Source organism: Callithrix jacchus, chromosome 4, assembly GCF_049354715.1.
Source record: "Callithrix jacchus isolate 240 chromosome 4, calJac240_pri, whole genome shotgun sequence".
Taxonomy (NCBI): domain Eukaryota; kingdom Metazoa; phylum Chordata; class Mammalia; order Primates; family Cebidae; genus Callithrix; species Callithrix jacchus.
This window is the reverse complement of record NC_133505.1, coordinates 114,995,189-115,009,863: the sequence shown is the minus strand read 5'-3', so window position 1 is coordinate 115,009,863 and position 14,675 is coordinate 114,995,189. Positions and strand designations below refer to the sequence as shown.

The 14,675-nt window shown below is 40.2% G+C and overlaps 1 protein-coding gene across 17 annotated transcripts in view; it reads right to left on the bottom strand.

The window, feature by feature from the left end:
- ARMC2 (armadillo repeat containing 2) overlaps nt 1-14,675 on the bottom strand; it is a 145,775-nt gene that overhangs the window by 96,618 nt on the left and 34,482 nt on the right. For 16 of the 17 annotated variants that reach the window (XR_013534467.1, XR_013534469.1, XR_013534468.1 and 13 more), the window contains 2 exons: nt 5,874-5,950; nt 845-943 (listed from right to left, as the gene is read on the bottom strand). Coding sequence is in view for 10 of the 17 variants with exons in the window: in XM_035296456.3 (XP_035152347.1) it covers nt 845-943; nt 5,874-5,950 (176 nt within the window). In the remaining 7 variants the exon portion in view is untranslated. The remainder of the gene's footprint in view (nt 1-844; nt 944-5,873; nt 5,951-14,675) is intronic. The other variant, XM_008994872.5, reaches the window with a different exon arrangement.

Below are 14,675 nucleotides of genomic sequence, written 5' to 3'. Positions count from 1 at the left end.
GGGAGCAGAGGAGGGGTGAGGTCATTTGAACCTTTCAGGTATCAGGTCTTTTGCTGGATGCCCCTGTTTGGTTGCTGGGAGGATTCATTTACCCTGCTTCTCTTAGAGCATCTTCCTGTGGCTACCAAGCTGGTTTGCTCATCAACAATCCCTAGCAAAGGCCTACTGTGCACTGCGTTCCAGGCCCTCGGCCCTCCCTAGGGCTACAGCCACTGCTCCAGAGGAGCCTGGTTCAACTTCAGGAAGAGAATCCCTGAGGAGCTGCAAAGAGGGAGAAAGTGCAGGGCCACCCCGTGACATGCTTTCCATAGCCTTTCAAGGACCCATCAATTATGGGCCTTCACTTCCGGGGCAGCTCAGAGTTCAAGGGTGGGACACATGCCAGGCCATTTCCCATGCTATGGGTGGCATTCCCGACAGATGTGCTCCCTGCAAGAGAGCAGGACACATACCCGTTGGACCAACGAAACCACGGGCACACTTGTCAAGGACTCAAGTGTATGAGACTCAGTTTCCAAGTCTAAAATCTGTTTCAATTTTTTGCTTTCTTGAGTATGAACAGCCACCTGAGAGAGGTTAAACCAAGATGAAAATTAATTTTTATTTCAAAGGAAATTTTAGAAGTTGGCTCTCTTGGTGCATTTAAAGTATACTCTTACTAAAAATTATGTGTGCCTGTAATATTTAAAACACACAGGGTAACAAACAGATGACTTCATTTGTTTTCTGAACATGTTCACAGAAATGATAGTGAAAACTTACTAAAAATATCAGGGCAATGGGGAACATATAAATAACTACAGGTATTTTTTGTAAAAAAACAAAAATAGGATTTTCTTTTTACCCTTTTCTAATTCATGCAAAATCGGTACAATCCTCATATTCCAAAAGGCTTCATCTACTTCTATTTTGGCATCCTTTTCTTGCCGGTCAGCTTTTGAGACTGCAAAAGAAGTCCAGGGCAGAAGAAAAAGCTATGAAAAAGGAGTGGTCATGAAGCACAGTCAAAAGCCTTTACTATTCATCACTACAATAAACTAGAGAACTAAATTACCCTTTGCTCCCCAATCCCAACTATTTCTCATTAGAACTGCAGGTCTTCTAATCAAATTACCCCAAACTAAACTCAGACTGGATTATGTAAAGAAGTCAGAACTTTAAAATATGATCTGCTCACTTCATAAAGTAGTAAGCTTTGTAAATGTTGGTGATTGTCAGTAAGGCAGACAGTTTTGAGTTCTTTTTTACTTAAATTTATCCCTCTGTAATGTAGAATAGATAACTAGAGATATGTAAAGAATAAGAATTTTTAAAATGTGTAATGAAAACTTTTTTAAAAGGGAGACCTAAAAGGTCTTTCTTTTCTATAGAAATAAAATGTTAGTGTGGACACTTTATTTCTGTAGAAAAGAAAGACCTTTTAGGTCTCCCTTTTAGAAATTTTTTTTCTAAAATGCTACTGGGGCCAGTAGCATTAATGCCAAGTGATTTTGTGTGGCGTCGCAGAAAAGCCTGGGGGCTTTTCTCAATGAGGCTGACAAATCTCGATTCAAATCCTAACTCCATCATTGACACGGTGGGTGATTGGGGTTCAATTTCTTACCCTTTCTGAGTTTGTTATCCTTTCATCAGCAAAACAGAGACTATTTGCCTTCAAGGGTATGAGAATTAAGACATGGTATAGGTAAAGCTCTGAGCCCAGTGCCAAGCAATATACAATTTAATTTCATTTCCCTGATTAAATAAGTATACAAACAGGTAACCACCCCTGCAGTATCTCATGACTGTGTGATGCTACCAAGCCATCAAGAGTAGATGCTGCCTGTGAATATGGGCTGTAGGGAACAGCAGCCATTGGCTGTGTACTCTAGATACAGGAGGCCTGCATTTCATTTTTGCAGTAACGCTATGAGGAGGTTCCCACACTGTCCCCATTTTGCAGGTGAAGAAAGTGAAACCCAAATGTAGTAAGTTATCTGCCCAAGGTCATATAGCTTCCCAGCCTCTGCACTTGATCTCAAAGCTATGCTGACTTGGAGCAAACTAGCAGACAGACTAATGTTGGGGGAGAATAAATGTAACTAATATTAGAAACTGCAAATTATTATTATATCTCACACAGGCAGTATCTCAAGATCTAAAACACTGACTGTAGCTGGAGGTGGCATAACTGTGCCGAGGCATTCCTGAACAATGCTGGAGAGTGCTGGAGATGTATTCCTCAGTCTCCCTTCTCTAAAGACCACCCCTTCAGTCCTTTCCCTGGCACTTGGTCTATATCAGGTCAGGGAGTCCATGCCCTCTTGGGGCAGGGTAGACCTGGTACCAATTAAGCGTCCACACAGAAGGTGTCTGGACCCTAAAAATGTCACACAAATAGTTAGAAATCAGGAACAATCAGAAGGTGAGAGGTTGGGGGAGGGGGGGAGAGAGAGAGAGAGAGAGAGAGAGAGAGAGAGACAGAGAGACAGAGAGACCGAGAGAAGAGCAAACGGGTGTATGGCCTGTATGGCTTGTATATTTTCAGGTTACTTTAAACAAAGGACAAGGTGACCAGGTGGCCTGTTAATAGCACAGGTTTGGAGACACCATCTGGGTTTGAATCCTAGCTCTGCCACCTACTAGCTGGTTGACTATGGGCAAATTGCTTCACCTCTCTTCTGTAAAATGGGGTAACTGGTTATCTTTAAATAATGGGATTAGGGGTTAATAATTTCTTTTATGTGCTCTTCTGTATTTTCCAATGTCTCTAATGCATTCTTATTATTCTTGAAGATAAAAATATATGCAACACATCTTAAATGTGTATACCTTAGTTAATATCCATATTAATAATTTTAACACAGTTAAAATAAAATTCTCTGCATCAAGAAATCCAGTAAAGTCCCTTCACGATTATCTGTATAAATAGCAGAAGAATCCAAAGATAACACATAATAGTATATATTAAAATTTTCATTTGAATTCTGAAATGAATCCTCAAACCACCAAATGGTGCTGATGTCACCCAAGGGAAGCAGGGATGCTGCACAATCTACTTATTCCATCCAACACACAGGCCTTCCCCTGTTATACTGCATGCTAGAAATGGCCACTCCCAGTTGCAGCAAGTCCAGGGTTGCCTTTGATCAACCCTTCCTACTGCCAAGAGCAGCTGACCCACACAGGGCATCCAAGATCACCTAAGCAGCAAAAGTAAATAGAAAGGGGTTGTCAAGAAAGCTATTATTAAACATTTGCAGTGCAGTAAATAGCCTTAATAGCAAGCTTTCAGATAATCTAATCTAACTCAATGCAAGACTTCAGCACAATATATTACATTGAGTCTTTAGAAAAAATTAGTCCACATCAGTACAGATTCACAATCCCTTATCCAAAACCTTTGGAATCAGATGTGGTTTGGGATTCAGAAACATACAAATTTTAAAAAGTCAACATGGTATACACGTTGCATATAACAAACCACCCCAGTAGGGTCTTCTGGGCAGCACCCTGTAGCAAAATATATGAATATTCACACGAACAAAACAAAGACTCTAACTGGCTTCCCATCAGGCTCAGGGAACTATAGTTTGCAGACTAGTATCTCAATCTTTTGGATCATTGTTTTTATGAATCTGCCTTAACTTTGATAATTTATGGATATGGATTCTAAGGGTAAACATAAATATTCAAGTAATATAAAAAACATAGTTCCTCATATTTGCAGGCAACTAACCTATTCAAAGTCCAAATATTTAAGTCCAAAGTTTAAATATTTTTTATATTTAAAAAATAAAATAAAATCAACTTATGAAGGCAAATGAAAGCCAGAAAATAAGCCAGACAAGTTATTTAATCAACACATATTTATGACGCACTTAAATTTACTAGAAACACAAACTTTGATCCAGTAAGTTCAAGTCTGCATTTTTTACCTTCTATGCAATATGCTGCTTAACAGAGAAGTTCTGTGAGAAACCATGACTATCAACCTGTTTTTTTAAGACAAATAAAATGGATACCTTATCCAGAAAGAGCTGAATTATAAGGGTCAATCACAAATCGCAGAACAATTTATTTAATCCTCATGGGCCCTTCTGAATGTTTCTGAGATTTGCTTCTTCTCAGAACAGAAGTTACTCAGACACTGTGGTATGAGGGTTTCCTTCCAACCCTCTCCCAGGAATCCCAAAGTGCACAGTTGTGTCTGGCTAGAGCCCTCCCACCTCTTCACTCGTCCTGGGCCTCCCCCTGCCTCCATGTTACACACCATCCCTGAGTTACTACAGAAAATGAAGCATGGAATCACATGATTGCTTTTTAAGAGACACACAGATACACAAATTATTATTTGTCTCAATTTTGGGCAACAATCTAATACTTTAGAAAGCACTTTCATTTAGGTTCATGGTTTGCTAAATATAAAAATTATGATTCAACAGGAAATTGGGTAAGTCAAGCAAAAATTTCAGCATGTTTTTGAAGATTTTGCTGTCTCAGTGGTTATAGTTGTTAACCACAGCTTTGAGTTCTGGACACAAAAACCTGACACAATGTTTGGATTGGCTGATGTTTTTAGCATGTAAATGTAAAAATCCTCAGCAACTATGCTATGCTGGATTGGAAATTGGTATATCTAAGATTTTCCTGAGTAAAGAAATTCGCAATGGCGCAAAAGTCATTTTATTGATAAAACATTAAGTTTTGAAGATAATAATTTTTAAAATCTATTATTTAGTATGATAAAATCTCGTGTATAAAAATACATGAAGACTATAACATTCACCACCAGTGGACCCCATACTAGTTTGGTCAGATATCAATATTTTGCCATATTTGTATCCTTTCCCTTATTTTCATCTGAAATAAAACATTACAGATGTGTGCCTCCCTGCATCCACTCCCCTCCTCCCTCTCCCTCCAGGGGTTACCACCATTCTAAATCCACTGGTTACTATGATTACACTTGACTTCACATGTTTACCATATGGCTGTGTATCCATAAACAATATATATTTCATCTAATATTATGTTTGCACTGAATTTACTCAATATTACAATATTACACTTTTCTAACAACTATATTGTATTGCACGAATACATTTTGTATCATTTCTAGAGTGTGGTTTATATTGTTATATATTTTCTCAATTAAACAGTGTAAAGGCCCAAAGGACACTCTTAATAAAATTAACATAGTTTCATTTAAGTAAGCAATTATCTTTTTTTCTTTTTTCTTTTTTTCTGTTTTTGTTTTTGTTTTTTGAGATGAGTCTTGCTCTGTCACCCAGGCTGGAGTGCAGTGGTGCAATCTAGGCTCACTGAAAACTCTGCCTCGTGGGTTCAAGCAATTCTCCCACCTCAGCCTCCAAAGTAGTTGGGATTGCAGGCAGCCCACTCCCTCCCACCATGCCCCACTAATTTTTGTGTGTGTGTGTGTGTGTTTTGGCAGAGATGGGGTTCACAATGTTGGCCAGGCTCGTCTTGAACTACTGACATCAAGTGAGTCACCCGCCTCAGCCTCCCAAAGTGCTGGGATTACAGGCATGAGCCACTGTGCCCAGCTAAGCAATGCCTTGAACTCAAGTTTTGAACCCAAGAACTATGTTAATGTCAAGTTTTACAACTTTCCAAATGCTTTTACAAAATAATTTCTATAAAACCATTAAGACTGTCATCTATAGATGTTTGAAGCATCAGAGTTGAGTAGTGCTAAGATGGTAAGATTGTATGAATATAATAAAAATGTATAAAAATAAATGTTGATTTGTGATCAAATTGGACAAACTTCCTGAAGTTTTCAAACAGTGGGCCCACATAGATATCATCAGTCCAAATGTTTTTCCTTCAAGTGGAGATGCTGTGGAGGAAGGAGTGTGGGGACCCCTCACCTGCTTTGGTTTGCAGCCTGCTCAGCTCTGAGCTGCTGGGGCATGATGACGCCCTTGCATGTCTTTCCCCCTGGTCCCTAGGAGGAATACATAAAGCACTCAGCACAAACATCAAAACACTTCTAATTTTGTAAATGACAAAAGTCTGCTATATACAGTTTCTTATTTATTATTTTGAGATAGGTCTCACCCAGGCTGGTGTACAGTGGTTCTGTGGTCATAGCTCACGGCAGCCTCAAACTCCTTGGTGCAAGTGATCCTCCCACCACAGGATCCCAAGTAGCTGGGACTACAGGCACATGCCACCATGACTGGATACTTTTAAAAAACATTTTGTAGAGACAGGGTCTCACTACATTGTCCAGGCTGGTGATTCCTGGTCTTAAGTGATCCTCCTGCCTCAGCCTCCCAAATTGCTAATATTACAGGTGTGAGCCACTGTGCCCAGTTTCTAAAGAAACCATCGAGAATTGTTTATAAGGTGGGTTTGGTGCTCTATTTGCTGGGTTTTGTTTTGTTTGTTTTTTTTTAAAAAAAGTCTTGCTCTGCCACTCAGGCTGGAATACAGTGGCGCGATCTCTGCTTGCTGCAACCTGCCTCAGCCTCCCCAGTAGCTAAGATTACAGGCACATGCCACCACGCCTGGATAATTTTTGTATTTTTAGTAGCGATGCGGTTTCACCATCTTGGCCAGGCTATTCTCAAACTCCTGACCTCAGGTGATCCGCCTGCCTCAGCCTTCCAAAGTGTTCGGATTACAGGCATGAGCCATTGCACCTGGCCTCTATATGGTGCTTTAATTTACCTTTGATTTTCAAATAAGATTTATCTTTTTAAAACAAGTCATATTTGCCCAACAACGTGAAATACAATAGAAAGAACAAAAAACTCCAGTTTACTTTGCAAATCAAAACTAAATTGGTTAAGAATATATACCACAAGGGGTCACTGTTACAATAAGAATGAACTCTGGGATGCTTGGATTATAAAAGCCTAGCCTTTGGGAGCTGGGAAAGATCTCTGTCTCTTTTTCTGTCTTCCTCACAACCCTGCAGATAAGGAAACTGTGTCCTGGCTGGCCAGATGTGCTCAAGGTCACATAGATTTGGACTATAATATACAAATTCATTTCTCTTTCCACTACATAAAAATGTGCCCTCATTCCACTTCTAAATTAAATTAATATTCTCTGAATATATGTACTTTTAGTAATATCTCAAATGTTTTTTTTTTAAAAAAACTGAAAATAAATGTGGGCAGTCCCAAGATGTCGAATATTTTATATTTCAAATAAAAGAGCAGTGGCTGGACAATAGCAGGATTATCTGCTCAGATTTTTAAAAAGTTTTATTTAACGTAGAGAAAGTCTCTGAAGGTTATAGCTTCTCTTTAGCCAGAGCTGATACTTAGAAGTACTTACTTTTAAATCTGTACAAAATTCCAAGGTAGAAAAAAAAATAACCAAGAGAAGAGTGCCAGTTTTATATGGAAATTTCTTTTTGGCCATCGAATATAATAGTTGTTCCAAAAAACTAACTAAGAAGGCCTACACATGTGATGGTCCCCGTGGACATCCGCATGTGCCATGGCTTCTGCTTCCTGTGTGGCGAGCCCCCCAGAGACTATGCTGTGTTGCAGCTTAGCCCTTGGCCTTTCCTGCTGCCCTGAAGATCAGCTTTTCTAAATACCATTTTTTTCCTCATAAACATGTTCTCTCAACCCTTTTTTTAAAAACACTTAACACTTTTATCATAAAATAGGAAAAAGATGAAGCTAATTTTCCAAAAATTGTCTAATTAATATTCAGAAACAACTGCTTTATTTGTGCATAATAAAAATATAGATCTGATAGCAAATGTTCCTAGCTGATTGAAAATGACTATGGGACAGGGACCTCTCAAAGGAGGCAGAAATAAAAGAATCAACAAAAGTTTGTCAGGCTGTAGAGACAAGAAGTTCTCATATTTATCACTCCTAGAAATAATGAGAAGGTTTGAGAAGGGACAAGGCCTTCCTTTCAATATATACACCTGCCCTACACAACAATCAAAATCAAGCAAGATACTTTTCAACTAATGGGCTTCCAAAGTCACTGGTCCACTCTCCCTGAGGTCATGGCCAGTGACGAGGTTGCCTACATAAATACCACATGCATGTATCCCCACCTCTAGGGGAAAAAAGGAAGTGTCCTTCTTATATGCAAAAGCTCAGCAGTGCTGGGCCTCCCAGTTCTCAAGAAGAGCATAGGACTAACTAACTCAAGATGAATTAAAGACTTAAATGTAAGACCTAAAACCATAAAAACCCTCGAAGAAAACCTAGGCAATACCATTCAGGACATAGGCATGAGCAAAGATTTCTAAAACAACGAAAGCAATGGCAACAAAAGCCAAAATTGACAAATGGGATGTAATTAAACTAAAGAGTTTCTGCACGGCAAAAGAAACTATCATCAGAGTGAACAGGCAACCTATAATATGGGAGAAATTTTTTGCAATCTATCCATCTGACAAAGAGCTAATATCCAGAATCTACAAAGAACTTAAACAAATTTACAAGAAACAAAGCAAAACAAACAACCCCATCAAAAAGTGGGCAAACAATATGAATAGGCACTTCTCAAAAGGAGACATTTATGCAGCCAATGAACATATGAGAAAAAGCTCATCATCACTGGTCATTAGAGAAATGCAAATCAAAACCACAATGAGATACCATCTCATACCAATTAGAATGGCAATCATTAAAAAGTCAGAAAACAACAGATGCTGGAGAGGATGTAAGAAATAGAAATGCTTTTACACTATTGGTGGGAGTGTAAATTAGTTCAACCATTGTGGAATACAGTGTGGCAATTCCTCAAGGATCAAGAACTGGAAATACCATTTGACCCAGCAATCCCATTATTGGGTATATATCCAAATGCTTATAAATCATTCTACTATAAAGACACATGCACACATATGTTTATTGCAGCACTGTTCACAATAGCAAAGACTTGGAACCAACCCATCAATGATAGACTGGATAAAGAAAATGTGACACATACACATCATGGAATACTATGCAGCCATAAAAAGGATGAGTTCATGTCCTTTGCAGGGACATGGATGAAGCTGGAAACCATCATTCTCAGCAAACTAACACAAGAACAGAAAAGCAAACACCAGGTTTTCACTCATAAGTGGGAGTTGAACAATGAGAACACATGGACACAGGGAGGGGAACATCACACACTGGGACTTGTTAGAGGGGAGGGGGGTTAGGGGAGGGATAGCATTAGGAGAAATACCTAATGTAGTTGACATGTTGATGGGTGCAGCAACCCGCCATGGCATCTGGATACCTATGTAACAAAGCTGCATGTTCTGCACATGTATTCCAGAACTAAAAGTATAATAAAATAATAATAATAATGTCAGGGAAAAAAAGCACAGGATTGGGATTAACCACTATTCTATGTGATCATCATGGTGTGGTGGGGTGAGTATGTGGGCTCTGAACCCAAGCTGCCTGAGTTTGGGTCCTGGGTCTAACTTATGTCAGCACTGCGACCTTGGGCAAATTACTTGGCTTTGGTTTCCTCATCATTAAAAAAATTTAAAAAAAAAATAGAGATGGGGGGCTCGCTACGTTGACCAGGCTGGTCTAAAACTCCTAGCCTCAAGGAATCCTCCCATCTCAGCCTCCCAAAGTGCTAAGATTACAGGTGTGAGCCCCTGTACCCAGCCTGGTTTCCTCATCTTAATTCGAGGGCAGTACAGTGATGACGTTGGTAGAACTTAATAAACTGAGAATATGAATTTTCTCTTTCCTTTTGAGTCAATAATCACTTGTCTAAGCAGTCCAGAGCCAAATGTTATTGAGCTAAATAATATGCATGGTATTGCCCTGATGAAGTTTAAAATCTACTCTGAGGAATTAAGGAAACACTGTTTTCTAATGGAAAAGTCCAATAGAGTTGTTAATAAAGTGCTAGAATGTGAAATTCAACAGATGGCAAGAACTAGAGGGTGCTAAGAAGGAAGTGATTAGTGAGTGGGAGAAGTGGACCACAAAATGGGCCTTAAAAGAGTAAAAGTTGGCAGTGTGGTGGCTCATATAATGCCTAAAATGCACTTTGCGAGGCCTAGGTGAGCCAGGAGTTTGAGACCAGTCTGGGCAATATGACAAGACCTTCCCTCTACAAACAATTTTTAAATTATCTTAGCATGGTGGTACATGCCTGCAGTCTCAGCCCCTCTGGAGGCCGAGGCAAGAGGATAGCCTGAGCCCGGAAGGTCAAGGCTGCAGTGAGCTGTGACTGTGCCACTGCACAATCCAGCTTCGGTGACAGAGTGAGGCCCTGTCTCAAAAATAATAAAGGACAGGCACGGTGGCTCATGCCTGTAATCCCAGCACTTTGGGAGGCCTAGGAGGGCAGATCACCTGAGGTCAGGAGTTTAAAACTAGCCTAGCCAACACAGCGAAACCCCATCTGTACTAAAAATACAAAAGTTAGCTGGGCATGTTGGCAGGTGCCTGTAATTCCAGCTACTCGGGAGGCTGAGGCAGGAGAATCACTTGAACCCGAGGGGCAGAGGTTGCGGTGAGCTGAGATCTCGTCATTGCACTCCAGCCTGGGTGAAAGAGCAAGACTCCGCCTCAAAATAATAATAATAAAAGAATAAATGTTAAACCAGCAAATGACAACACCATTCTCAGAAGGGGATAGCATGAGTAAAAATAAAGACAGATTTAAGCAGCCTGATACTGAGGGCAGGGGATAAATGCCCATGGGAAATAAGACAGTCACAGAAGGTTTCTACTGAGAAGTATTGGAAGGAAACAGTTGCCTGCCACTGTGGGTTCAGTAAATGAACCTGATTTGACAGGCAATAAGGAACTATCATAGGTTCTTATACAAGGAAGTGATGGGATTTGGGAGCGTGTGATGACAATTTAGGAGACTTGGAGAGAGGGAACAAGGACTAATCTGAGGGTGACAGTGGAACTGGAGAGGAAGGAACATATTCAAGAGTTGAACATATTCAAGGGTTGACAGGATTTGGTGGCTGATTTCAGGCAGAGGGAAGAACAGAACGTAGCCTTGGAGGAATGGGATAGCAGGGGAAGCCTAACAGAGTTTCCACACAGCCACATAGCTGAAGTCCCACAGTAAGACTGAATGCAGAAGAGAGACATCAGGAAAAGAAAATCACTCCATTAAGGAGAAAAGGAAGACTAGATGGACTTACGTACTCAACAGAAATTTGGGTTTCCTGTAAACTCTACTCATTGGTCTTGGTTCTACTCATTGGAACTGCATAAAACAAATCTTTATCCTTTTTCTTCTTGACAATCCTGCAAATATTTAAAAGTGTTGCATTACCCACATAAAGTTATCTCCTGTGGTTTACATCCCATGGTTCAACCACTTACAGCTGTGTGACCTTGGGTAAGTTTTGGTTTCCTCATCTGTATAAGAGGGTAGTAAATAACACTCCAATGTGAGACTGTCATGAGGACTAAATGATAGGATAAGCAATTGCTTGGCACAGTTCCAGGCACATGGTAAATACTCAGTAAATATTTACTATTGTGTCTGTTGTCATCACTGATGTCATCAGCAAACTCCTCCAGTCCCTTCAACTGTTCCTCATCTGATGCAGTTTCAAATATCTTCCAGGATACTCAGTTAGTTGAAGTGAGTGTTCACTTGTCTGGATCCCTTTGCAAGTCTGGAACCCAGCACTCCGCCAAAAGTATTATGGCCTTGAGGACAGAGAGATGTTCTAAGTAACACTGCAGCCTAAAATGACATTGGTGGTTTGGTGGTCACATCACAGTGGTGGGTGGCTCTTATCTTTTTCCACATGTGCAGCTAAGGTAGACTTTCCAATCCAGGTTGGGCCTTTGCTCGTTCTTCCTAAATTCCACAGGGCTGCATTTGGCAAAGCATTCCTGCCTATCAGATGTTTTTGGATCTTAAGTCAGTCATCCAGCATAATTGTTCTTCTCAGTTTCCTGTTCCTTATTATTAAAGACTGTAATTAAATTTTTTGCAATGATTTTTCATGTACCAAAAATAATTCCAGAAATCATTTCTTAAAGCTCCTCTGTGAAATTCTTGGTAGAGGCAGATTGGCACTGTTTGTCTTCATTAGGATATCTTAATCTACAAATAACAAAAACCCTAATTTTAATGGATTTAAACAACAGATGGAATTTATTGACTCACATAACCTGAATGTGGACAGGGAGGGTGGGTTTTAGGCATGGCGTGATCAGGCCTTTGGCTGCAACTTTCTGTGATTGTCTCTGCTCTGCCCTTCCCTCACTTCCAACTGTTACCAGGTTGGAGTTCTGATGAAAGCAAAGTGGGTCTGGCATTCCCAGGCCTCTCCTCCTCAGTCCATGTTTCAGAACAAAAGCAAAGCTTGCTCTTATAGTCAGTGAGGAGAGTCCTACATTTCACTCTGAATAACCAGAACTAACCTGTGGCTATGGCAATGCTATACATGGACTGACCTGAGTTACCACTGCCCATCCATGAGTCAATCATGTGGACAACATCTACTTCTGGACCACATGCACCCCAAAGAAACACAAGTACATTTCTTTAAAAATACTATCAAATTAGCCAGGCATGGTAGATTACGCCTGTAATCACAGCACTTTGGGAGGCTGAGGCAGGCAGATCACTTGAGGTCAGGAGTTCAAGACCAGCCTGGCCAACATAGCGAAGCCCCAACTCTACTAAAAATAAAAAAATTAGCTGGGCATGGTGGCGTGCACCTGTAATCCCAGCTACATGGGAGGATGAGGCAGGAGAATCACTTGAGCCCAGGAGGCAGAGGTTGTGGTGAGCCAAGATTGCACCACTGCACTCCAGCCTGGGCAAACAGAGCAAGCCTCTGTTTCAAGAAAAGAAAAAAAAAACTATAAAATTCAGATTTTGCTATCATTCTGACAGTTCTTCTAATCATTATGACTAAAGTTCTTTAGTCAGACGTCAGCAAGCTTTTTCTCTAAAGAGCTACATGATATATATTTGCCAAGTGGGCCAAGTGGGAAAATCCAGGTACTATGTGGTTACATTTGTAACCATTTAAAATGCAATGATTTTACAAAGTGTATAAACCATTCTTAGCACAAGAGCTGTAAAAAAGAAAAACAACACAAACAAAAAAAAAACAGATGGATGACCAGATTTGGCTACTGGGCTATAGTTTTTTGTTTGTTTGTTTTGATATAGAATCTTGCTCAGTCACCCAGGCTGGAGTACAGTGGCATGATCTAGGTTCACTGCAACCTCTGCCTCCTGGGCTCAAGTGATTCTCCTGCCACAGAATCCCAAGTAGCTGGGATTACAGGCATGTGCCACTACATCTGGCTAAGTTTTGTATTTTTAGTAAAGACGGGGTTTCACCATGTCGGCCAGGTGGGTCTCAAACTTCAAACCACAGATGATCCGCCCACCTTGGCCTCCCAAAGTGCAGGGATTAGAGGCATGAGCCACCATACCCAGCTGGCTATAGTTCATTGATTCCTACTTTGGAGGAATAACTAAACAAATATTAAGAGGTAGATTAAACAGAAGGATTTGGAATTTTTAAAAGGTCAATAAATTTATTTCCATTTTGTAAAAAATGACACATAAGGAAATTGTAAAGGATGCATATGGATAAGAGAAAATTTAGCAAGTTTTGAACTAAACTGATCCTTGCCACAAAAAAAGACACTTCATTTTTCAAACTAGATTCAAGTTGTGTAGGTTCAAGGCAGGTGGTAGATGTTTTCAGCTTTTTGGCCACACAGTTTCTGTCATAAGTACTCAACTCCTGCTGCAATGTGAAGATGGCCATGGACGAATGATGAGTGTGTCTGCGTTCCAATACAATTTTATTTACAAAACAGGTAATGGGCTGTATTTAGCTCATGGCCTCAGTTTGCTGATCCCGCTTTATAGTATCTTTGATACTTTGACTGCAATTTGGTAATGCAACAGAAAGGCGGACAGCAGAGGGAGGGTCCCCTCACATCTTCCATAGACTAAAGTACCAGATACAGTTTCCAGACAGATTATCACTTTTTCTTTTCCTTCTTTTTTTTTTTTTTTTTGGCTACGGAGTCTCCCTCTGTCACCTAGCTGGAATGCAGGAGTGAAATCTCGGCTTACTGCAACCTCTGCCTCCTGGGTTCAAGCAATTCTGCCTCAGCAACCTCTGCCTCCTTCTGCCTCTGCTGAGTAGCTGGGACTACACCCAGTAATTTTTTTTTTTTTTTGTATATTTGGTAGAAATGGGGTTTCGCCATGTTGGCTAGGCTGGTCTTGAATTCCTGACTGTGGTCTCCCAAAGTGCCGAGATTACAGGTGTGAGTCACCACATCCGGCCAGAGTTATCACTTTTTCTTAATTACTAAACTTAACATTCTACTTAAACAGCTACACACAAACACTTGAAATTAAAGGACATGATTTTAAAGGAATGTTTGTAAAATTAAAATTCTAAGAAAGTCCTCCAAGGTACTTAATAGTGTTGGCTTGGGCACAAGACTAAAATACACACACACAAACCCCTTGGGACGTTCTTCAATAATCACTGGTTAATACTAAAGTTCTATATATATTAACGATTAGATATATTGCTTTGTAGCTCTCCATGTTAGCTTAACTTAGGTAACCTTAAATTCCCTTAGCTTAAAGGCTCATGGTTTCATACTCCCCTTAACATTCAAAGCCCCACAGTTTCAGGGCACTGCATGTGAAAAGCCCTTGCAACTTGTTAGTGCTGCATCTGTGAGGACTTCGTTCAGTAC